This window comes from Ctenopharyngodon idella, chromosome 18 (assembly GCF_019924925.1).
Source record: "Ctenopharyngodon idella isolate HZGC_01 chromosome 18, HZGC01, whole genome shotgun sequence".
NCBI lineage: Eukaryota > Metazoa > Chordata > Actinopteri > Cypriniformes > Xenocyprididae > Ctenopharyngodon > Ctenopharyngodon idella.
In genome coordinates, this window is record NC_067237.1 from 22,401,760 (window position 1) to 22,425,342 (window position 23,583).

At 36.2% G+C, this 23,583-nt stretch overlaps 3 protein-coding genes across 7 annotated transcripts; 1 reads left to right on the forward strand and 2 right to left on the reverse strand.

Moving 5' to 3' along the window:
- Positions 1-95: 95 nt before the first annotated feature.
- On the reverse strand, positions 96-6,247 carry kbtbd4 (kelch repeat and BTB (POZ) domain containing 4). 2 transcript variants are annotated; one of them, XM_051871103.1, is made up of 5 exons: positions 5,170-6,247; positions 4,923-5,064; positions 4,727-4,833; positions 4,602-4,626; positions 1,709-1,846 (listed from the first exon to the last, which is right to left on the reverse strand). In XM_051871103.1, coding segments are annotated over exons 1-5 (738 nt in total). In that variant the 5' UTR covers positions 5,632-6,247; the 3' UTR covers positions 1,709-1,844. The 2 variants fall into 2 exon arrangements, with proteins under 2 accessions (XP_051727062.1, XP_051727063.1); XM_051871102.1 differs by lacking the exon at positions 4,602-4,626 and having other exon boundaries at positions 96-1,846; positions 5,170-6,245.
- A 3,782-nt stretch (positions 6,248-10,029) lies between these two features.
- ddb2 (damage-specific DNA binding protein 2) lies at positions 10,030-17,853 on the reverse strand. 4 transcript variants are annotated; one of them, XM_051871104.1, is made up of 11 exons: positions 17,704-17,853; positions 17,432-17,593; positions 17,154-17,275; positions 16,852-17,043; positions 13,886-14,052; positions 13,477-13,576; positions 13,211-13,388; positions 12,960-13,105; positions 12,023-12,178; positions 10,576-10,621; positions 10,030-10,484 (listed from the first exon to the last, which is right to left on the reverse strand). In XM_051871104.1, the coding sequence occupies exons 2-11, from the start codon at positions 17,577-17,579 to the stop codon at positions 10,213-10,215; spliced, it is 1,527 nt and encodes a 508-aa protein (XP_051727064.1). In that variant the 5' UTR covers positions 17,580-17,593; positions 17,704-17,853; the 3' UTR covers positions 10,030-10,212. The 4 variants fall into 4 exon arrangements, with proteins under 4 accessions (XP_051727064.1, XP_051727066.1, XP_051727065.1 ...); XM_051871106.1 differs by lacking the exon at positions 13,886-14,052 and adding an exon at positions 15,018-15,163; XM_051871105.1 differs by having other exon boundaries at positions 17,432-17,596; positions 17,704-17,789.
- Positions 17,854-18,254: 401 nt separating this feature from the next.
- Positions 18,255-23,400, forward strand: paqr5a (progestin and adipoQ receptor family member Va). The gene is made up of 9 exons (XM_051871109.1): positions 18,255-18,499; positions 19,760-19,991; positions 20,159-20,286; positions 21,596-21,801; positions 21,897-22,023; positions 22,164-22,208; positions 22,293-22,389; positions 22,467-22,611; positions 22,748-23,400. The coding sequence occupies exons 2-9, from the start codon at positions 19,938-19,940 to the stop codon at positions 22,972-22,974; spliced, it is 1,029 nt and encodes a 342-aa protein (XP_051727069.1). The 5' UTR covers positions 18,255-18,499; positions 19,760-19,937; the 3' UTR covers positions 22,975-23,400.
- The last annotated feature ends 183 nt before the right edge of the window (positions 23,401-23,583 follow it).

Below are 23,583 nucleotides of genomic sequence, written 5' to 3' on the forward strand. Positions count from 1 at the left end.
CTGCAGAAGAAATAGTCATACAGGTTTGGAAGATCACAAAGGTGAGGGTGATATCATAACTGTTAGGCAAAGGGGGAAAACATGAAACACGTAACTTATTTTTGCCTTTTAATTCAAGAGAAAGGTTGACCAAAAGTACAGAGTTGAACAACACAGATTAACTATGACTTCAAAAGTCAAATCAGTCATTTTTAGTAACAATACTCTGAACCAACCCCAAAAGGTCAACAAGAATATGCTAACCTATGTCTCTGGCAGATATAAAATGGACTGCATCTTCATATACTGCATGAAGAGAATGTAGTAAAATGTAAACAGTTAAGGTGGAACCCGACCCAATTTAAAGTTCCTGTACAGTCATAAACCACTGAGAAAAGGGGATCTGAGGTGACAATGGAGAAATTATTATTATGAACATTATTTAAATGCCCCTTGACAGTGGTACTAAAATACTTGAGGATGTTTTGCATTGTTAATCTGAGAACATTTCCTTGCATTCAGCATACCTTGGCAGACATCTGAAAGACAGCATATATATTGCACACTATCACTCATTTAGGGGTAGTTATGATATCCAATTCACAGCGGTATACATATGTATTCTACTAATTCAGTAAGTGCTGTGTACAATTTAGTTCTTGTGGCGTTAGATTAAAGAAATGTGTTTTGGAATGTTAATGGTTTAAAAAGAAATTCAAATATAAATTTCTTTTGAAATCCAAATGAAATAAACTGAGCTTGTTGGAAGGTTTCACTAAAGCTTGACAAACTATGATGGTCAACTGCAAATGACACTGCAAGTACTGACAAACATCACGTTACATTTGGCCTTCATTAACACTTTAAGGTGTCCTACTGTGTGACACTTCACATGACATTATAAAGCATGTACCACGGTATCACAGTAACAATTTTTACATGACTGCTGTCTATTAAATTACCATAGTACATTTTTATCATAGTCCTATGCATTACATAAAACATCTCAGGCCAAAACAAACTGCCAGTTTGTAAGAAGGATTTTGATTCCCTTGATTACCGAGACCACCGACGTGGCAGGGTTCAATTTCAACGTGTTTGCGTCACCTTTCTTGCATTTATCTCTAAAAACGTAAATGCAGCCATTGCAGCTGGCCACTTTCCATAGAGACGGCACGCAGCTCCACACTTCAGGGAAGCGCAGCCGGGTGAAGCTGTCCAGCAGTGGGTTATAGCACACCAGAGAGTCGCCCTCTGCCACCACAAATATAAGGTCCTTATGAGCGGTGGCATGCATGCATCCGGCAAAAGGCAGCATGTAGGGCTTGGTTTGACACCTCTGTGTGGCTGTGTCGAAGCACTGGATAAGGCGAGAAGGTTTGGTAAAGAAGTCCATGTCATTTTCCTCCCCACCCAAAAGGTAAATGGTGCCTCCCAAATTGACTCCGGCTGCACCCGACACGGCTGTGTCTAGTTGAGTGGTCTCCTTCCATATGTTGTCTTGTACTGTATAGCAAATGACAGCGTTGGAGAGAGTGTCCTGAAGGGTCTTGCCTCCCAACGAGTATATGGCATCCTCTGTGGACACAGAAACTAATGTGTGGTGGAGGCGGTCCCGAGGCAGAGGGGCGCAGCGCTCCCAGTCCATAGTGTGCATGTTGCATTTCCACATGCGACGTGGTATGGAGCCCCCTACAACATATAGATCGGCCCCATGCTTGCAGGCAGCCGTGATCTGGTGACACAGGCTGTTCTGGCCGCTCACACTGATGGCGTCGTCCTCATCACAATGAAGAGACACCGCCAATGAGTGTGTGCGTGTGTCTTCTTTCCCAATTAGGTATATGTGCACCTTTTCACCAATCTCCTAAATCGTAACAAAGCCAACAATGAGCATGCATCAATACAGTACTAATAAACAACAGTTGGTTGTGAATTCTGCTTGTCAACATTTTAAACTGGTCAGATCTAGCTGGTTAACATAGATGAGGTTTTCTGGACATTGCAAGAATGACTTCTGATAGTAGCATAAGTAGGAAAATGTATTAAAACTTCAAAAAATACAAACCAATGGCCATCTATGCCATACATTTCCAGCAAAAGTGCTTAGAAAGTTTCCTTTATTATTATAATAACTGTATAATTTCCACCTATAATTGCAAATTCTCTTTGCAAAGAAAAAAAAATGATATAAAAAAAATAAATAATTGTGTATATATATATATATATATATATATATAATAAAAATCCAGGGGGTTGCATTAAGTTGGTTTTCCTCATATCTTAATGACAGAACTTTTTCTATCAGTTTTGATAATCACTCCTCATCTTCTACACTGATTACATGTGGCGTCTCACAAGGCTCCATTTTGGGTCCTCTGCTTTTTTCCTCTGTATATGCTTCCTCTAGGCTCTGTCTTTCAGAAGTACAGTGTAGTTTATCATTGTTATGCTAACGATACACAACTTTACCTTCCTGTCAGATCAAAAGAAAGTGTTTCCATGAAGAAAGTGCATCCATCCATCATAAACATACTCCACACGGCTCCGGGGGTTAAAGAGTTAGTTCACCCAAAAATGAAAATTCTGTCATTAATTACTCACCCTCATGTCGTTCCACACCCCTAAGACCTTCATTCATCTTCGGAACACAAATTAGGATATTTTTGATGAAATCTGATGGCTCAGTGAGGCCTCTATTGAGAGCAAAGCCACTGAACCTCTCAAGGACCATAAAGGTACTAAAAACATGTTTAAAACAGTTCATGTGACTACAGTCAATCTACCTTAATATTATAAAGCGATGAAAATACTTTTTGTGCGCCAAAAACAAAAACAAAATAGTGACTTTAACAATATCTAGTGATGGGCGATTTCAAAACACTGCTTCGGAGCTTTACGAATCGAATCAGTGGTTCGGAGCGCCAAAGTCACGTAATTTCAGCAGTTTAGCCGTTTGATAGGAGATCCAAATCACTGATTCGAAACAAAAGATTCGTAAAGCTCAGAAGCAGTGTTTTGAAATCGGCCATCACGAGATATTGTTGAAAAGTCGTTATTTAGTTTTTTTGGTGCACAAAAAGTATTCTCGTCGCTTTGTATTATTAAGGTAGAACCACTAAACTCACATGAACTGATTTAAATATGTTTTTAGTACCTTTATGGATCTTGAGAGGTTCGGTGGCTTTGCTCTCAATGCAGGCCTCACTGAGCCATCGGATTTCATCAAAAATATCTTAATTTGTGCTGTGCAGATGAACGAAGGTCTTACGGGTGTAGAACGACATGAGGGTGAGTAATAAATTACATTATTTTAATGTTTGGGTGAAATAACCCTTTAATAAAGGCCTTCTGAAGCGAAGCGATGCATTTGTGTAAAAAAAATATCCATATTTAACAAGTTATAAAGTAAAATATCTAGCTTCCGCCAGACCGCCTTCCGTATTCAACTTACGAAGAAAGTGTAAAACTCTCGCAGTTCAAAACGCTTACACTATGTCCTGCGCCTTCCGTATTCAACTTACGGAAAAAGCTTAACTAACGTGACGCCAGTTCCGATTTTTCGTAAGCTGAATACGGAAGGCGGTCTGGCGGAAGCTAGATATTTTACAATATAACTTGTTAAATATGGATTTTTTTTTTTTTACACAAACACATTGCTTCGCTTCAGAAGGCCTTTATTAACCCCCCGGAGCCGTGTGGAGCACACGTTTATGATGGATAGATGTGGATGAAGGCACTTTCTTCAGCTTCATACTTGTTGATCCCGCTCACTGCCATTATAAAGCTTGGATGCGTCAGGATATTTATTAATATACCTCCGATTGTGTTCATCAGAAAGAAAAAAGTCATATACATCTAGGATGGCTTGAGGGTGAGTAAAGCTTGGGGTAATTTTCATTTTAAAGTGAACAAATCCTTTAATGAGGATAGAACTGAGGCCATTGCCTTTGGTTCTTCGTTGTGGATCACTGACCTTGAAAATCAGTTAGGTACATCACCTGTTCTCACTTCCCTACATTGACTACCAGCTATCTATTGTTAAATTTAAGGTTTTGCTGTATGGTCTAGCCCCACAGTACATTGCTGATCTCCATTTGTACCTAGGTCTCTTTGTTCTTCAAATCATTTAATTCTGTCTGTTCCTTGTTCCTGCTTGAAAACAGGGGTGATCGGGCGTTTGTAGTTGCGGCCCCCAGGTTGTGGAATGCACTTCTGTTTTTTGTTAGGTCTTCCTCCACACTGACCATATTTAAATCTAATTTGAAGACACATTTTTTATCTATAGCCTGCTCATTTTTTTTAATCCTGGTTTTATACTGTATTTATTCTTGATTGTACAGCACTTTGGTACAACATGTGTTGTTTTTAAATGTGCTTTATAGATAAACTTGAACTTATATTTTTTTAAATATTAAAAAATAATAATTTTGCATATTTATTAAACATGCAAATAATATACATTTAAAATGCTCTGTAAATATAAAATAATCAATTTAAATGAATTTCAATTGAATTTATTATTGTTTTTTGTTAGGGTCAGTGTAAATTTTTGGAAGGTAAGTAGCAATCTTAACTTACTGACTGAGCCAGCAAAAAAATTACAAATAAATAAAACTTACAGTTGAGCCCTGGATATATTTTCATCTGAAGAATATAGAAAATCAATATGAAACTTTTGAGGTAAAATATTGCATAAATACTGTGAAATTTTATATATTTTTTTCAACTCCTAATCACCACTAACCTTTAGGCTGTCTAGAAGCATATCAGAATACTCCTCTCGCTCGACTTTGTTGTGATTTATCCAAGATCCGATAGCTGCAGTTGGATTTTGTGAGCTTGGCACACCATCTGCAAATTACAGACACAAGTTAACTTCTTTCTAATCACAATCTCTCATATAAAGTGAAACCAATTTGCTGTTTACACTATTCTTTCACCTTTAATGATGTCTATGAGAAGACACAAAGGCATGTTCAGGAACTCATCTGTCTGGTGCAGCTGAACCAAGTGAATCTTTGCACAGTGCTTGGCAGCTGTATACAACTCCTGGTCACTGTGTCTATCCGCCAACCACATAATCTGAAAGAAAGAGTGGTCAAACGTTTCCTACTGATTCAGCTGACCTTTATCAAAGCGTTTTTGTGTACACTACAAATCATTATTAATAAAAACTGAAGGTTTCACCTGCAGGCAATTCTTAACATCCACAGTTCGAGATAGGAAACGAGAGCACTCCTCAAAGAGGGCAGTGAGCTGATACATATCAGCCATTTCATAGGTGTCCTGCAGGTCTTCAACCTTTAGTTTTATCGTTCCATGGTAGATGTAGTCCACCAGTGACTGGAAGACAGGTGCACTGACGTCCTTCAGCTCAATATTACGATCATAAGCTTCTCTAAGGTTAGAGGTGAACATGGATCTGAAGAAGCTGCTTTGTGCCGAGAGCACCAGGCGGTGAAGCTGAAACTGTTTGCTATCCACAGTGACGATGACATCTGCAAACAGACCATCCTCAAGACACAAGTCCATGATGCTCTTCACAACCCGGCTGGAATGGGAGCGATCGGTGAAGGTGTAGCCCTGGAAGTAGTTTTCATCCCCTGATGGACCTCCAACACTGTAACCCCCGTCCTCACCAGACTCCATGGCACCTTAAATCTAAAGCAGCTTCACCTGAATACTAGATGAATGACTTACTGTGTCAGCTGTCTCTCAGATGGTTGCATTCATGTAGCTTTAATTGTTGACTGGCAGGCTGGGATTTACCTTGGGATATAACACTCACCGGGCTCTAGAATAACTGATGTAAAGCCATATGTAGCATTCTTTATGAAGGAATCTGCTGCTTGCTATCTACACAAACAATATTTCGTGCAGATTAAGAAGACGTTCATAGGTGATTTTGCATTTATACGGTTCCACCAGTTCAAAACATGAAACTGAGCGGCTTGGTATTCAAATAAGCGTTAAATTTGACTGAGCAATTTGCTACCCAAACTATTTCCATCTATGGTAAACTGGCCAGCTATGTAGCTAATGCTAACATAAGCCATCTAGATTAGGGCCTATTTAACTTTTAACATCCTAATGAGTCCACAATCAAACGCAGCAGTAGAGAGCACATGCGCATTCAGATAATATTATTCATAAATGTTAGCATGTGTTAAATCTTTGCCATACCAGAAGACTGCTTGTAAAAGTCAGCCCTAGGAAGTAAACAGCACATTTCTTCGTATTGACGTCACCGCGCGTTTACGTGACTCTCTGCTGCCACCGTGTGTTGGAGGACTGTCATTGCACTGCATATAAAAAAATATTTATTTAAAAAAGTAGGCTTTGCTTTTCATTAAGATTAATTATATAACGTCATCTATATAGTATTTAAAATAAAAATTAAATGATATAAGTCACTATCTTTTGTAGTCACATAATTTTTCTCTCCCAGTTTGGCTCAGATTGTCTTTTTCCGCAGGTGGAAAAATGCGACGCGCTCAGGAATTTGTTTTTTTGTGGAGCTAAACGGATGACGACTGAAAGCTGCGTGAATCAAGAGCAATTATATTTTTGTGGCTATGTTGTTGACTCAGATCAAAGTGGTATGTGTTGTCCTGGGTCTCATTGGCTTCAGGGAGCCCTGGAATAGCTCAGGTAAAGACTTTTGAACTTGACGAGACGACATGTGCAGTAAATCTTGTTGCTATACAGTTTTATTTTGATTTTAATCATATATGCTTTTGGTTTTCCTTATGATCATAGTCGTACTAGGCTATTTGATTTTATTAGCTGTTCCAGTGCTGTTGGAATGAGGCACTGGCACTGTGGCATGCTGGACGTGATTTGTGCCAATCATGACGCCAGAATCGAATATTTTCCTACTTTAAATTCCGCGAGCACTGTTTAATGCTGAAATCTTTCGTTTTATATTAATTATACTCACTTTGCCATGTCATTGCTCACATAGCACAACAATTCTTAAACAGCTCAGGCTTGTTTGTCGTACAGTTCAGTAATTCTTTCCATGTAACTCGTGAGTCTGTGTCATGCAGATGTTTCAGCGGTTCTGCACGGAGGACTGGCAACCCAGGGTTTTGTCAGATCTGAAAGTGATGCTAACTTGATGTTTGAGGTAAGAAAATATAACCATACATTACACAAAGCACTCAAAGTCACAATTTCACCATATATTAAAGTACATTAATCGAATTCACTTGTTGTTAAAGGGATCGTTCACCCAAAAATGAAAATTCTGTCATTTACTCACCCTCAAGTTGTTCCAAACCTGTATGAATTTCTTCTGCTGAACACAAAAGAAGATATTTTTAAGGATATGGGTAACCAAACAGTTGATGGGCCCATTGTCTTCTACAGTATGGGGAAAAAAATACTGTGGAAGTCAACGGGGTTCATCAAATGTTTGGTTACCGACATTCTTCAGAATATCTTCTTTTGTGTTCAGGAGAAGAAATAAATTCATACAGGTTTGGATCAACTTGAGGGTAAGTAAATGATGACAGAATTTTCATTTTTGGGTAAACTATCCCTTTAAAACATTGATTTATGTCACTAGAATGATAAACTTCTTCTTAAATTCATTCTGACATGATGATGACCATTTGTTAAAAAGTTTAAAAGCGTTTATTAGTTCACAGAAGCAGAATTATATTCTATAGTTAATCTAAAAATATTTTAAACATTTCTAATTGGTCTACACATATTATGCATCTAGTTTTTATGACACTGTATTAAAAGACTACATGGAATTCAAAAATTCTCTCTCTCTCTCTCTCTCTCTCTCTTTATATATATATAGTGGCAAGAAAAAGTATGTGAACCACTTGCAGAATCTGTGAAAATGTGCAAAATTTTAACAAAATAAGAGAGATCATACAAAATGCATGTTATTTTTTATTTAGCACTGTCCTGAGTAAGAGATTTTACATAAAAGATGCTTACATATAATCCATAAGACAAAAAAAAAAGCTGAATTTATTAAAATGACCCAGTTCAAAAGTTTGTGAACCATTGATTCTTAATACTGTGTGTGGTTACCTGGATGACCTACGACTGTTTTTTTGTTGTGTGATGGTTGTTTGTGAGTCTCTTATTTATTCTGAGCAGTTAAACTGAGCTCTGTTCTTCAGAAAAAATCTCCAGGTCCCAAAAATTCTTCAGTTTTCCACTATCTTTTGCATATTTAAACCCTTTACAACAGTGACTGAATGATTTTGAGATCCATCTTTTCAGATGGAGGACAACTGAGGGACTCAAACACAACTATTAATAAAGGTTCAAACATTCACTGATGCTTCAGAAGGAAACACGATGCATTAAGAGTCCGGGGGTGAAAACTTTTGAACAGGATGAAGAGGTCCAAATTTTTCTTATTTCGCTTGAATATCATTTTTTTTTTCATTTAGTACTGCCCTTCGGAAGCAAGAGAAGATACTCGCATGTTTCCCGGAAGACAAATTAAATACAATTTACCTTGATCTTCAAATTCCAAATGTTTTCACCCCCCATCTGTTAATGCATCATGTTTTTTTCTGGAGCATCAGTGAATGTTTGAACCTTTTTTAAAAGTTGTGTTTGAATCCCTCAGTTGTCCTCAGTGTGAAAAGACAGATCTTAAAATCATTCAGTCACTGCTGGAAAGGGTTCAAATATGCAAAAAATGCTGGAAAACTGAAGAATCTGCAGGACCTGGAGATTTTTTCTGAAGAACAGAGCTCAGTTTAACTGCTCAGAACAAACAAGGGACTCATGAACAACCATCACACAACAAAAAAACAGTCGTAGATCATCCAGGTAACCACACAGTATTAAGAATCAGTGGTTCACATACTTATGAATGGGGTTATTTTAATAAATTCAGCTATTTTTTTGTCTTATGGATTATATGTAAACATCTTTTATGTAAAATATCTTAGTCAGGACAGTACTAAATAAAAAATAACATGCATTTTGTATTATCTCCCTTATTTTGTTAAAATTATTAACATATTTCACAGATTCTGCAAGTGGTTCACATACTTTTTCTTGCCACTGTATGTATATATATTATATATATTTAAAAAGTTCTCACACTACAGCTAAATAAAAATACATACTATGATTATCTAAATTTTTGATTGAACTACAGGTATAGACAAATACTGAATAAACAAATCTATGGAGCCCCTAAGGGGACATGGTGCTGGAAAAAAATGAGATTATATTTGATATTTCAATGCTTTTGCATTCCCCAGAGAAACTTTGCATTTGCTTGCAAAACTTTGCATTATTTTCTAAAAAAATAAATAAATAAATAAAGAAAGAAAGAAAGAAAAAACTTATATGAGTTGGAAGGTAAAACTATATTTCAGGTTTCTCATTTAAATGAACATGGTGAACAAATTGCAAATTGCAATTTTCCCCCATCACCATGTCCCTGTAGGGGCTCCATACAGATGAGTTCACAACATATTTTTTACATTCCCATTTTTTTTTTTAAATCCTAGTTCTTATGGAGGGGACTGGAGATTGATGTCGACAGTAATGTTGTCATGCGGGATCAAGAAATAGCATCCATGCGACAAGGGCGAGCTTTCTTATCTCTTATAAACGACAGTATTCCAAAAACTGTGTCTGCAATGGAGAAGTTACTGGCTACGCTGGAAGAGCAAGACAACTCTTTCACTCAGGCACATTTTGAGACCCTCATCCTCGGGACTATCTATTCAGCCTACCAGGTCCAAAACCAGAGACTGGAGTCAGAACAGCAGGCCTGGACTGATATTCTTGGTCGTCTTGCAAATGTTACTTTCGTTCAGCTACGCAAGTCTTAACTAACAATAAACATACCAGTTATTAATGTAACATCCTGATCATTTGTATCTGGCTTATATGACTCATTAAAGTACAGTTTGTAATAAATTCAGATGTCTTTGTTGTCAGTTTGAATTGCTTTGATTTTCTTCACCTTCAACCAAAGCTTATTTTTTGGTTCTGCAAATAAAATCCAATATTTTGAGCAATATTTTAATACACACACAAAGACACACAACATTTTTTTAACGTAAAAAAGTACAAAAGTTTATTTTGAACAGAATATACATATTTTAGGTCCTATAAAAGGTAACGAGTCCTTATTTTAATTTTTATCGTTACAGGATTTATATATTGAAACGAACAGAACAAATGAGACCTGATCCACTAAATATCTAGTCTTAAAGCTCAGTATATTCTTTCTCACTTTTTCTTCAATTTTGATGTCTTGCATTCGGTCTTGCTCTTGGTCTTGGTCTTGGACTTGGCCTCTGTTGAAGACAATGACGCCAGCTTTTTCTTGAGCTTGGCATCATCAGCAGCTGCTCTTCCGCCTCTGTTCGTGCGCTGCTGGGTGCTGCGCTGGGATCTGGAGGTTCCAGCTCTGCCTCCACTCTCCTCCACTCTCTCCGCTGTCTGTTTACGACTAATACTGTTCAGCGTGTCCTCTCGGTTCCAGATTAAAATGTTATAGCCTGTAATTAAAGTGTACAACTATTCAAATTAATAAAATCATGTAGCACTCCTGATTATACTACGATTATAAAAAAAGAAACTATATTGTACCCATTCCAGAAGCCAGCACATCCCCATTTGAACTGAACTTGTTGAGCTGAAATACAATAAAGTGAGATATTAAGATAGTGGCACCTGCAATGTGTATCAGTAAACAAGTAAATATACCTGTATAAACCTATGATTATATACACACACTACCATTCAAAAGTTTAGGGTCAGTAAGATTTGTCTTTTTTCAAAGAGGGCTGCATTTACTTGACGAAAAATAATATAAAAAGATTTTTTTATTTATTTAAAATAACCGTTTTCTGTTTTAATATATTTTAAAAATGTTATTTATTCCTGTGATGGCAAAGCTGAATTTTCAGCATCATTAATCCAGTCTTCAGTGTCACATGATCCTTCAGAAATCATTCTAATATTCTGATTTGCAGCTAAAGAAACATTTTGACATGAATGTTAAAGCATTAGTTCACTTTAAAATGACAATTACCCCAAGACTTACTCACCCCCAAGCCATCCTAAGTGTATATGACTTTCTTCTTTCTGATGAACACAATCTGAGTTATATTAATAAATATCCTGACGCATCTGAGCTTTATAATGGCAGTGAACGGGACCAACGAGTATGAAGCTGAAGAAAGTGCATCCATCCATCATAAACATACTCCACATGGTTCCGGGGGGTTAATAAAGGCCTTCTGAAGCAGTGATGTGTTTGTGTAAGAAAACACATTTAACAAGTAAAATATCTAGCTTCCGCCAGACCGCCTTCCATATTCAACTTACGAAAAAAGCATAACTGATGTTGCGTAAGCATAGAACGTAGTGTAAGCGTTTTGAACTGTGAGAGGCATTACACTTTCTTCGTAAGTTGAATACAGAAGGTGGTCTGGCAGAAGCTAGATATTTTACTTTATAACTTGTTAAATATGGATATTTTTCTTACACAAACTCATCGCTTCGCTTCAGAAGGCCTTTATTAACCCCCCAGAGCCGTGTGGAGTACATTTATAATGGATGGATGCACTCTCTTGAGCTTCATACTCATTGGTCCCATTTATTGCCATTATAAAGCTTGGAAACGAATATTAATATTTTTCCGACTGTGTTCATCAGAAAGAAGAAAGTCATATACACCTAGGATGGCTTGAGGGTGAGTAAATCTTGGGGTAATTTTCATTTTAAAATAAACTAATCCTTTAAAAACAGTTCTGTTCCTTAATATTTTTGTGGAGATGATCATTTTTTTCCTTCAGGATTATTTTATTTTATGAAAAGAACAGCATTTATTTGAAATAGAAATCTTTTGTAATATTATAAATGTCTTTATGGTCACTTTTGATCAATTTAAATGTGTCCTAAGTGCTAATTTCTTTCCAAAAAAATCTTACTGAACCCAAAGTTTTCAATGATAGTGTATACATTATTAATCTTAATTAACATTATAATGTTAAATATTGTAAAATATTTAAAAGGAAAAAAACATGCTTACAGATATGATACCAGCAGCATTGGGGTCTCTCAGCTGGTGCACAAGATCACCACTGTTGGCATCATAAATGTCAATAGTTCTCTTGTCATTGACTAATACTTGATCATCTGGGTAACGGCCAGCCACAATGAGGTCATACATGGGATGCCAGGTTGCCTGAGAGAAAAAAAAAGAAAAAAAAAAGACAAAAATTAAACTTTATGACACCAATAGTCTTGAATCACTAAGGCCCTGTAGATGAGGGACACATTCCCATTTACATCTGGTGTTTTTTTAATCAGTCTCTTGTCCATTTTCAACCACTTCTGTCCTGATTTCTTTGAGTGGAGGGTCTATGGGTGGGTAAATGTATAGGCTTTTCTAGATCTTTCGATGTAATGGATGAAAAAAGCTCATACAATTTCGATATGAATGTGACCAGAGACGACAGAAAAACAAACAGAGAGCAGCAGCTTTCGCTTCTGCTCTGATAGTAAACACCACGCCTAACGTCTGTGTTAGAGATCAGGAATGGTGAGAGAACATTGTGCTTGGTACATTTTTCGTCTTCAAACCAAACTTGGGCCTTCAGCCAACAAAGTTTAAATCCCGTCTGACTAATGTGCTTCCTATAATGTTTACGCATTTAGGTCAGTAGGCGGAGAGAAGGCAGTGTTTTGTGGCTGTTCGAACGCATTCGACCACATGATCGTCTACACTACGAAAGCAATCTTGTCGAATGTGTTTTCGACTACCTCTGGAAGTGGTTGAAAGTGGACAAGCTCAAAATGTTTTAGACCCTGTAACATCGTCCACTTGTGACCCGATCGACCAAAATGCTTAATACCAGGTGTAAACAGGGCCTAAGATGCCTATAAACATGATTACCACATACATACATTACATTTGGAAAATGCAAGCAGATAAAACATGCAGTTTAGACTAAAGGAACTCTGACCTTGATGGGCGTTAAGTGCTGGAACTGCCGATGAGGATGAAGAATTATTTGATCAGGTTTAGACCAGTCATATGAACAATATACTCTGATCTCGTTCCTCTGGTCTGTAGTAAGGAGCTTGGTGCTGTCTGTCAGATTAAAATACGCTGAAAAAAAGAACATTAATTTCAATTTATTTGCATTTAAACCTTTTGTACAGTTGTATTATTACTTGTTCCCCTCCTCACTTTTCTGATAATTTGGTCTCTTACCAGAATTGACAGGTTTCTCATGAGGCATTTCAGCGATATAACTGCTTTTGTCTTTAATATTTCGTAGGTCCCACAGCTTGACCGTAGCATCAACAGAGGATGTTGCCATCAGCCAGTCACAGCGAGGGTTGAATTCTGCATGGGTCACCTTGGCTTTGTGCAGCTTCTCTTTGAAAATCTTAATATGTTTTCAAAAATACGTATATCAGACAGCTTTATTCTTGATTTTGGCAATGAGAACTGATTTAGATATTTCCCTCAATTACCTCATGTCCATCCAGGCCAAGCAGGAGAAGTCTTCCAGTGCTGTCCCCAGTCGCAAGCATCTGACGGCTAACGGACACGTCCACACAGCAGTACCAGTAACTGGGAGAGTGACATTTGTGGCATTAAAACCATATACAGAAATATACATATTCACGTAATATCCAATTTATACCTAATAATATATGACAGTGGAGTGGATGGTCTTGAAAAAGTGAAAGAACGAGGCTTTATGTGAGACAAGTATGTCAAGTAATCGCAGACAAATCAACATCCCATCTATACTGAAAAGTTTTAGGGCAGTTCTTATAGCAATATGGAATACTAAACAACATAAATATAAAATAGATATAAACGACCTAAAAATATTTCCCAACACTGCTGAACAATTCACACAAACACTGTCCTCACCAAAGATCATGGTGGTCATGGCCACAGTCTGGGGTTCGAGACAATATCTGACTTTGGAGGCCCTCAAAACTCTGCACGCTGATTGTGCCATCACCAGAAGCGACAAAGATTTTGGACACATCTGTGGGGCAGAACTTCATCTCCCCAATAAAGTCACCAGCTCCCTTCTGCATGGACACAATAGACAAACACAAGCTTGTAAGGTCTAGATACAACTGCAAAACCAAGTATGGCCATGACGAGGGAGGACTTAATGGTCAGGAAGGAGGACTAGGGGTTGAAAATGTTTACAAATTTATATCGCAACTAAACCAGCACAACAACATGAGGAAGGCACGAACAAATAATGTTCTTCATGTTCGTTGATAACATGCTAACGTTCAAATATACATACTACATATGATGAATGACAATGTTATTGACAAAATGGATTACGCTTAAATGGCCTAAAGCAGGGGTGTCAAAACTCGGTCCTGGAGGGCCACTGTCCTGCAGAGTTTAGCTCCAACTTGCCTCAACACACATGCCTGGAAGTTTCTGGTATGCCTAGTAAGACCTTGATTAGCTGGTTTAGGTGTGTTTAACTGAGGCTGGAGCTCAACTTCGCAGGACAGTGGATCTCCAGGAGCAGGATTGGACCTAAAGCCTATTAGCTTGGCAACAGAACATATATAACACAAAAGCAACTTAAAAAATGATCAAGACATGGAGACGATGAACATACTATCATATATAGCATAACTAACTGCAAAAAAGAGACCATCCTCTGATCTATCACAAGGTTTATCCAACTTCATACCAATCAGAAGACCAAAATATACCCACTTTATCTATAGAACTGAATTTTATATCTTGATGTCATTGAAACTTGTGAAACTTCAAACACAAGCATGTTTAAGAGCCAACTGAATCAAAAACCGATAACTGATGTCGCACACTTGCTATACTATAATTCAACTAAATGAACAAAAGTGTCCATCAACAGGACAAAGTATCAGCTTAAACCTCAAATCAAGAAAAGTGCCCGTTTCGAGTATTGTAAATCTCTGTGTGGTCTGTTTCTTTGAAAGCAAATGGGAGAACAGCTACAACTGCTAATAATAATAATAATAATAATAATAAAGGAGCTTACTCCCATGAATCTGTTTTGGCAAAGACTTGTATAACCGATCCACTGAAATCCCGAAGGGTGGTAGCACCCCAAATAGATGAGATGAACAGCTGATTGGTATTGAATTGGTTAAACTTCATGCCTGTTATTGCATCTCCAGGACCCATCTAGGATAAAGAACAGAGGAGAAAATCTCAGCAGTCTCCAAAACTGCATCTTTCACAATTATCTACCGTAATCTGTTCAAATCTGAAACTGTACTCTTGCTTAAAGGATTAGTTCACTTTAAAAATGAAAATTACCCCAAGCTTTACTCACCCTCAATTCCATCCTAGGTGTATATGACTTTCTTCTTTCTGATGAACACAATCTGAGTTATATTAATAAATATCCTGATACATACAAGCTTTATAATGGCAGTGAACAGGACCAACGAGTATGAAGCTCAAGAAAGTGCATCCATCCATCATAAATGTACTCCACATGACTCCAGGGGTTAATAAAGGCCTTCTGAAGTGAAGCGATCCATTTGTGTAACCAAAATATCCATATTTAACAAGTTATAAAGTAAAATATCTAGCTTATCTAGCTGACGCGGCGTTGGACGTAGCGTAAGCGTTTTGAACTGCGATAGGCGTTACACATTCTTCAAGTTGAATACGAAAGACGGTCTGGCGGAAGCTAGATATTTTACTTTGTTAAATATGGATATTTTTCTTACACAAACGCATTGCTTCACTTCAGAAGGCCTTTATTAACCCCCCGGTGCCGTGTGGAGTACGTTTATGATGGATGGATGCGCTTTCTTCAGCTTCATACTCGCTGGTCCTGTTCACTGCCATTATAAAGCTTGGATGCGTCAGGATATTTATTAATATATCTCCGATTAATCAGAAAGAAGAAAGTCATATACACCTAGGATGGCTTGAGAGTGAGTAAAGCTTGGGGTAATTTTCATTTTAAAGTGAACAAATCCTTTAAAAGGTGCAATAGGTGATTCTCTACAGAAACATTTTTTGTTATACTGGTTGAAAGTCTCCTCATATCCTGATAGCAATCACTATATTAAACGGTCTAAATATGTTTTTATGAATATATATCATCTGTGGAAGGCGTAGGATCATAAAATGTTCTTCCAATTATTATAATTGGTCTGAATGAAATAATACAATGTCCTACCTGTCTGTCAACGTACATCGTACACACCTCGCGCACCGTTTGCGCAGACATCATAAGCTGGTTTTTATGCTATGCAGAGTTTAACCATTCTAACTGGAGCTGTCAACAGTATCAACACCGAAATGAATCTAGCAGTCAGGTACAAGCTCTCCAAGTTGTTTACGTTCATTATTATTTTAATGTTATATGCTTTGAGACATGAGGTAGTTTAACGCTGTCTCTTGTGACGCTTTGCTGAGGGCAGCTGTGTGTGCGCCTTCATGTGTTTTGGAGGAGGCGTGGCTTTGGACAGCAATTTGCAGGGAGGGTGGGATCGTATGCTTTCAATGCTAGCAGGCTAATGTTAGCATTTCCCAGATCACCTACTGCACCTTTAAAATGTTTAATAGTTTATAGAACACTATTTAGCTATTTACACATTAATTTTAAGTGACAACCATTTATATGAGTACAATACATTGGTGAGGAACACAGTATAAATTTCACAATAATTTGATTTTACTGGGACCCCAAAAGTATTCGGACACTTAAGTGACACTTGATGTATGAATGTCATTGGATTTGAAAAATCAAATCTGCAAACAAATGGTGCTATAGACACTAGAAACTGTCCAAATACTTTTTGTCTTTACTTTGAACAGTGTATTCTTCACTTCACAATCCAGCTTCACCTCACCCCCTGTATGAAAGTTCTCTTATTCAGCACATCGTAATCCCACAGGATGATGTCTCCACCCTTGGAACCCACTGCAACAGTAGTGGGATGGGTGGGATGCCATTCCAGACAAGTGACTCTCCGATCGAAGGGACTGGCTGTGCGGTGAAGTTTGTAGGTTCCAAGTGAGCGTACGAAAGGCTCTTGCAGACACTATAACACAAGAGAGAGTATACATAGTACTGTAATATTGTTGTTGAAGTGCACGGTTATAGGCAATAGGCCACACCATAATAATACATATTATATATGCATGTCATCACCTGGCGCAGTTGAGCATGGATGCTCTGTCCCAAGGAGCTTTTGTAAATGTAGTGAAGGATACTTGTTTGGCCCACTTTCTTTTGACTTCCAGTCCATTTCACACTTGCTTGTATGTAGGTGTCTGTTACATTACACAAATCCAGTTTAGCTCACCAGAAAATCTAGATTAGTGATTGGTTGGTTAGTTATTTTATTGCATTCAAGCCATTAAATTAAACTTTTTGTATATTTAAACCAAACTGTGCACTTGTAAGACATAACTTATAACTTTCCTCACCCGTTTTTGATGCTGTCTTGCCTTGCTGTTTGGCTTTGAGCTTTTTGGAGAGTGTTTGAGGAGGTTCTTCATTCGGTCTTTTCTTTGAATTGACATTCTTCGCCTGCTTCGAAGCAGTTGAGTCTGTCTGAGCCCTTCCTCGCGCCATTTAAAGTCTACTTTCTACTTGAAAAAGGTCAACAAAGAGACATTGCATGTCAGTTATGAGTTACACATAAAGATAAGTCGTAGATACGATCCGATCGACTAGAATCACGCACTTTATTTCTTACCTGCAAATATAAAGCGGTCTACATTACATTGGCAAACCCTCTCGGCTCAACACCTCTACACGTGCACAGACACGCATTTTGACTACATTCAGTGACGTATGAGGCCGATTGTTTTGTAATCGTTGAGCGCGATACAGAATTTATCCACTAGATGGCACTAAATGTTGGCAAGTATTCACAGGCATGAGTAAATCAGGTACATGCTTTTTAAAGCATTTTTATGATTATATTTCTGTTCAATTATCCATTTTTAAATATATTCAAATGTACTTAACTAGAAATATTCATTAAAACATTGCGCCTTTGCTATTTAGGGTACTAAGAGGTGCTTAAACTTCATAGGAAATTGATCGCAGTCTCTGTTCAAACCAAATAATATATGAGCTTCTTATAATACTATATAATTATAATATAGAAACAATTTAATACAAAAATATAATTTTTTTATTAATTCTTATATGAGAGCAAAAAAAAATAAAATCTTACATTAATTTACAATAAAATAGAAAAATAAAAAAATCAGATACTAACATCTGCAAAACTAGACCACTTCGGTGGGCGTCGCGTTGTGCTTGGCAGTGGGAGATTTCAGCGTCTTGGATACGGCGCGTTCACGACGCGTGTGTGTGTTGGCCAATCACAGAAGCCCAGGGACCTACAGCTGACAACGAAAACAAAGAAAGGCATGTTTTCCTCCCACTCGCCACTCATTGTCAGGAGGGAAAAATCAAACATTCACTGTTTGTTGTTATTTCAGTTCACACACTGAACGTCGAAAACACATCTACATCTGAAGGTAAGCGTGACAAAGAACAGACTTGAGCTGCATATATTAATGAAAGCTACTGTCTTTTGAGAAATAAAACGTGAGGTATTTTATGAACAATATATAATGAGGTAAAGTATTTCATTCCTTTGCAGTCTTTATATTTAACAACCGCTGTGTAGGACAAATAATTAATTCTGCCTAGCATTTTCAGTGTGAACTTGGGCCACGTGTTGTTCATTATGAGTGATGAGCTTCACTTTAAACTGGACAATCGGTTGTGTGCACACAAATAATATTCTTATATTAAATCAGCTTTAATGTGATGTTCTGGATTAAAATGTCCTCATATTTTTGGTGTATACACTGATCAAATCAGTATTTGAAATCAGCATGCTAAAAACAATCATTACTTCCACCTTAATTCCTTAATAATAATTCCACCTAATTATTAAGTGCATGTTTAGCAGTTTTTTCCCCCTCAGGTGAACCTGTGTTGACTTTTTTTTTGTGTCAAGTACAAAAAATGTACCTCATTGTTCACCATTTAATGATATTGCACAATGCAAATGATGAGTTACTTTTCATTTAAGTATTTTAGTGATTTTTTGTTGTTGTTGTTGCATACAACAAAGATTTAGGACCCAATATGAGGTGTATTTATATAGCCTATGTGTATTCTACGCTATATATATTCTCCCAAAATGTGAGCTCTGATACACCAGTCATATATGTTATTTTTAGGATTTTACACATTCCTCTAATGTATGTTGAACAATGATTAATCAATTGATGATTTTGCTACCTAACAATAAAAGTGTCAAGTTACTGTACATTCAGAGGGCAAAGACATAAGTGATTTTTTTTTTTTTTTCTCCTCAGTTCCCCTTTCTAGTCTTTAAGTTAATGATCTACTAACCTTTTTGTACTTGAAGTAGAGATGGTGATCTTCAGGTAGCCGTTTTTCAGTGAGAATAAATATGAGAATAAAAGGAGTTTAATGATTAAATTGGTGTTTATTCAGGCAGGTAAAATTGCGGCCACAAGTTTTATGACTAGAGTTGGATAACCATATCTATCGCACTGCTGCTCATAACAGCTTTGTGAAAGGCTATTGGAGACATTTAGTTTTTCTGTGTCCTAAAACACTAGTGATTGGTTAAACAGCAACACATTTTTACTTGTTAATATGTGATTTGTTGTTTTGGTGTGTTTTTTCCAGATAAACAGCTTTATGTATAAAAGATTTATGGGTTGAAAATGTCATCTTGAAATTGTTAACTCCCATAGGTGCACTTAGGGAGGGGTTTTATAGAAACATCCTGAGTTGGTGACTGGACTGTGAGTTACTATAATCAAGGGGAACACTAAAGAGAAGACTTCCAAAGCAATCATAGGGAATCAAGAAGAAGCTCTGTAGATGGCAGATGGTCTCTCTACCTTGTGATTGCTGGAGTCGTCCTCTACTATGCTCAATCTCATCAAGCTACCCCAAGTGTTCACCATCAACCAAGTTCCAAAAGTAATTTTCTCAATGCTGATGTTAATTTGCAAGAAATATCATTGTATAGCACTGTTGAATGTGTTGTACTCTGGTTGGCACTTTATTCATGTCAGTCATGAATTTTTATAGCAGATAAATTAACTTGATAAATACAATTTTTCAGTTAAATATTTGTTTCATTATAGGTCTTCCATGAGGATGGCATCATTACAGGGTACCGCCACCCATGCAGCTCTGCCAAAGACTGTGTGCTTAGTCTTTTCCAGCTAACAAATGAAACTCTCAATATTTGGACTCATTTTCTGCCTACATGGTAAATTCAGTTTCAGCATTCATCTTTTTGTATAGGATTACATTTACAAAATTGAGAATTTTATTTGCGCTTCCTGTAAGATCAACTTAATTGTTGCCACATTCATTTATATCATGCTCACCAAGGCTGCATTTATTTAATAAAAATACAATAAAAACAGTAATATTGTGAAATATTATTTAAATTTAAAATAATTGTTTTCTATTTTAATAAATTTAAAAATGTAATTTACTCCTGTGATGACAGCTGAATTTTCAGCATCATAACTAAAGTCTTCAGTGTGTCACAGAAATCATTCAGAAATCATACTAATATGCTGATTTGCTGCTCAAGAAACATTTATTATTATTATTATCAATTTTGAAAACAGCTTTTGATGCTTAACATTTTTATGGAAACGATACCATTCAAAGATTTGTGGTAAGATTAAAAAAGAGAGTGAAATTAATACTTTTATTCATAAGGGATGCATTAAATTGATCAAAAGTAAGACATTTATAATGTTACAAAATACTTATATTTAATAAATGCTTTAATAAATGTAATAAATAAATGTAATAAATGCTGTTAATTGAACTTTCTATTCATCCTGAAAAAAGTATCACAATTTCCAAAAAAAAAAAAAAAAAAAGTTAAGCAGCTCAACATTGATGATGATAATAATAATAATAATAAGAAATTTTTCTTGGGCAGCAAATAAGCATATTAGAATGATTTCTGCATGATCATGTGACACTGAAAACTGGAGCTCTGAAATTCAGATTTGCCATCACAGGAATAAATAACATTTTTAGATTTATAAAAAAAATTAAATTGTAATATTTCAAAATATTACTGTATTTTTGATGAAGCAAATGCAGTCTTGGTGAGCATAAGAGACTTTTAAAAATTCATATTCAAAAATTCAAAATTCATATATTTATATACATCAATTTATGATCATATTTTATACAGGTGCATTCATATATATATATATATATATATATATATATATATATATATATATATATATGCATTATAAAAATTCAATTTATGGTCATTTTTATACAGGTGCAAACAGGAACTTTTGTCATGAGCAAATTGGGACTGAACTCTACTTTATGCAGTAAAACATTAGAGAGATTACTGAATATTTAAAAACATTTTAAAAAATACCTCCAATGTAATTTTGTTTATTTTAACATTCAATGCATATTTGGGGCATTTTGCGTTTTTATTGCACGAGCATTCAGTCTACTTCTACACCACGGGTTTTGATGCATGCTTGCAATTTTAGATTGTCAAATAATAGATGTTTTTGTTTTGCAAGGTTTTTCTTATGGAAACTGCTGACAGTAGTGCTGGTGCAGGACGACTGGCAGGATCCCTTCACCTGGCCCTTACTGGTGTTCCTGCTGTCATGCTGTGTGTACCCACTCGCTTCCAGCTGTGCTCATACCTTCAGTACCATGTCAGAACGGGCCAGGCACATCTGCTTCTTCTTTGATTATGGAGCACTCAGCTTCTACAGCCTTGGTATGCAGAAAATACAACAGTAAAATGTAGCTTCTATAATATTTTTGTCTTGATTATCTTTCCTTAACTTTTTTTGTGTATTTGATCATCAACAGGTTCGGCCATCACTTACTCTTCTTACTCATTTCCAGATAAATGGGTTAATAGCACATTTCACAAATACTATGTTCCCATAGCTGTTGTCAACTCTGTGATCTCTACTGCACTGGCCTGCTACTCAAGGTAGGATAATCAATAAAACCTATAATTCCAGTAAAAGCTGGTAATATTTCCTAATATTACTTTGTGAATTTAGATTTTACAAATTTACTTTTTCCTAAAAGTACATATTGTGCTAAAATGCTTTTTTTCTCTGTTTTTAGACTTGGTTTACCATTTTTTCAGTATAATTATCACAGCATTAAAAGGTAAGTCCTCTTTTCCATTCTTACCTTGACATATTTGATTGTAAAAAATAATATTCACTAAATAAACTTGTTATTCTCTTTTAGGTTTTCTGGGAAATTAGATCAGAAGCTCTGTAAACATTTAAGAATAATCGCCTTTGTCTATCCATATCTCTTTGACAACATCCCTCTCTTTTATAGAGTAAGTGTTTAGGCTCAATTGAATGTGAAATTGAACAAAATGAATTTATTTAAAGTACTTTTGGCCTTCTTTTGTAGATCTTTGTGTGTGCTGGTGAGGGTTGCACTGTTAATGAGGCCAATATGGTTCACTATCAGCACATGTCATTGGCTCTCTTCACTGGATTTCTTTTTGCCACACACCTACCTGAACGGTTGGCTCCTGGTAGTTTTGACTACATAGGTACAATTACAGATCCTTATATTCCCTTTAAACGAAGCGTCATGAATTCAGATGGTATAATGCTAGTGGCGATGCTTTTAAACTACAGTAAACTCTATTAATTATAAACTTTGGTAATTTTATGCATCCTTCACAGGTCACAGTCATCAGCTCTTCCACGTGTTTGCCATTATTGGCACGTATTTCCAGATGACTGCTATTGAACTGGACATGACTGCACGGAAGCAGTGGCTTCATGCTCATTTGCCACCAATCACCCTTTCAGACACTGCAGGAGCTGCATTCTTTAGTGTGGTCAGCGGGCTTTGTATAGTGTATGTTTTCAGTTTGGCACTTTTCTCCACCAGAGGTGTGAAGAACTAATTCGTTTGAAATGTGACATTTGATAAGGTTACTCAGGGCAGCCAAGTTAGTTTCCCCTAAAACTGAGAAAAAAATGTATATATTGTATATTGTAGCCATGTGTTCAATGGAAGCAATTTTATGAACAGCCTGAGAAGATTTTATTTAATCTGAAAGAGTATAAGACTGTATAATTTATGACTAGGTTGTATGTTTGATCAGTGTTTTTGCAATGTTGTTTTTTCTTTACTTCAATTGCATGCCTACCATTTGCACAATTTAAATCATGTTGTTGAAGCACATGAATCAGACTTATTATCATAATTTACATACAAGTGCCTTTTTATAATCAGCCTTTTTGAACACTAAAATCTTTATATTTCTTATAAATAAATCCTGTTAATATGTAAAAAAATTTATTTTTACAAAATAAAACTGATAACCTATTTTATGTCTTTGTATATTTTATATATATATATTATAGTTTTTACTAAATATTACTTTATTATATTACTTTATACTATTTATCCCATTAGCCTATATGTTTTTTTATATTTTCATATATATATATATATATATATATATATATATATAGTTCAACACAAGCAGATATTAGTTGTTTTTCGGCAG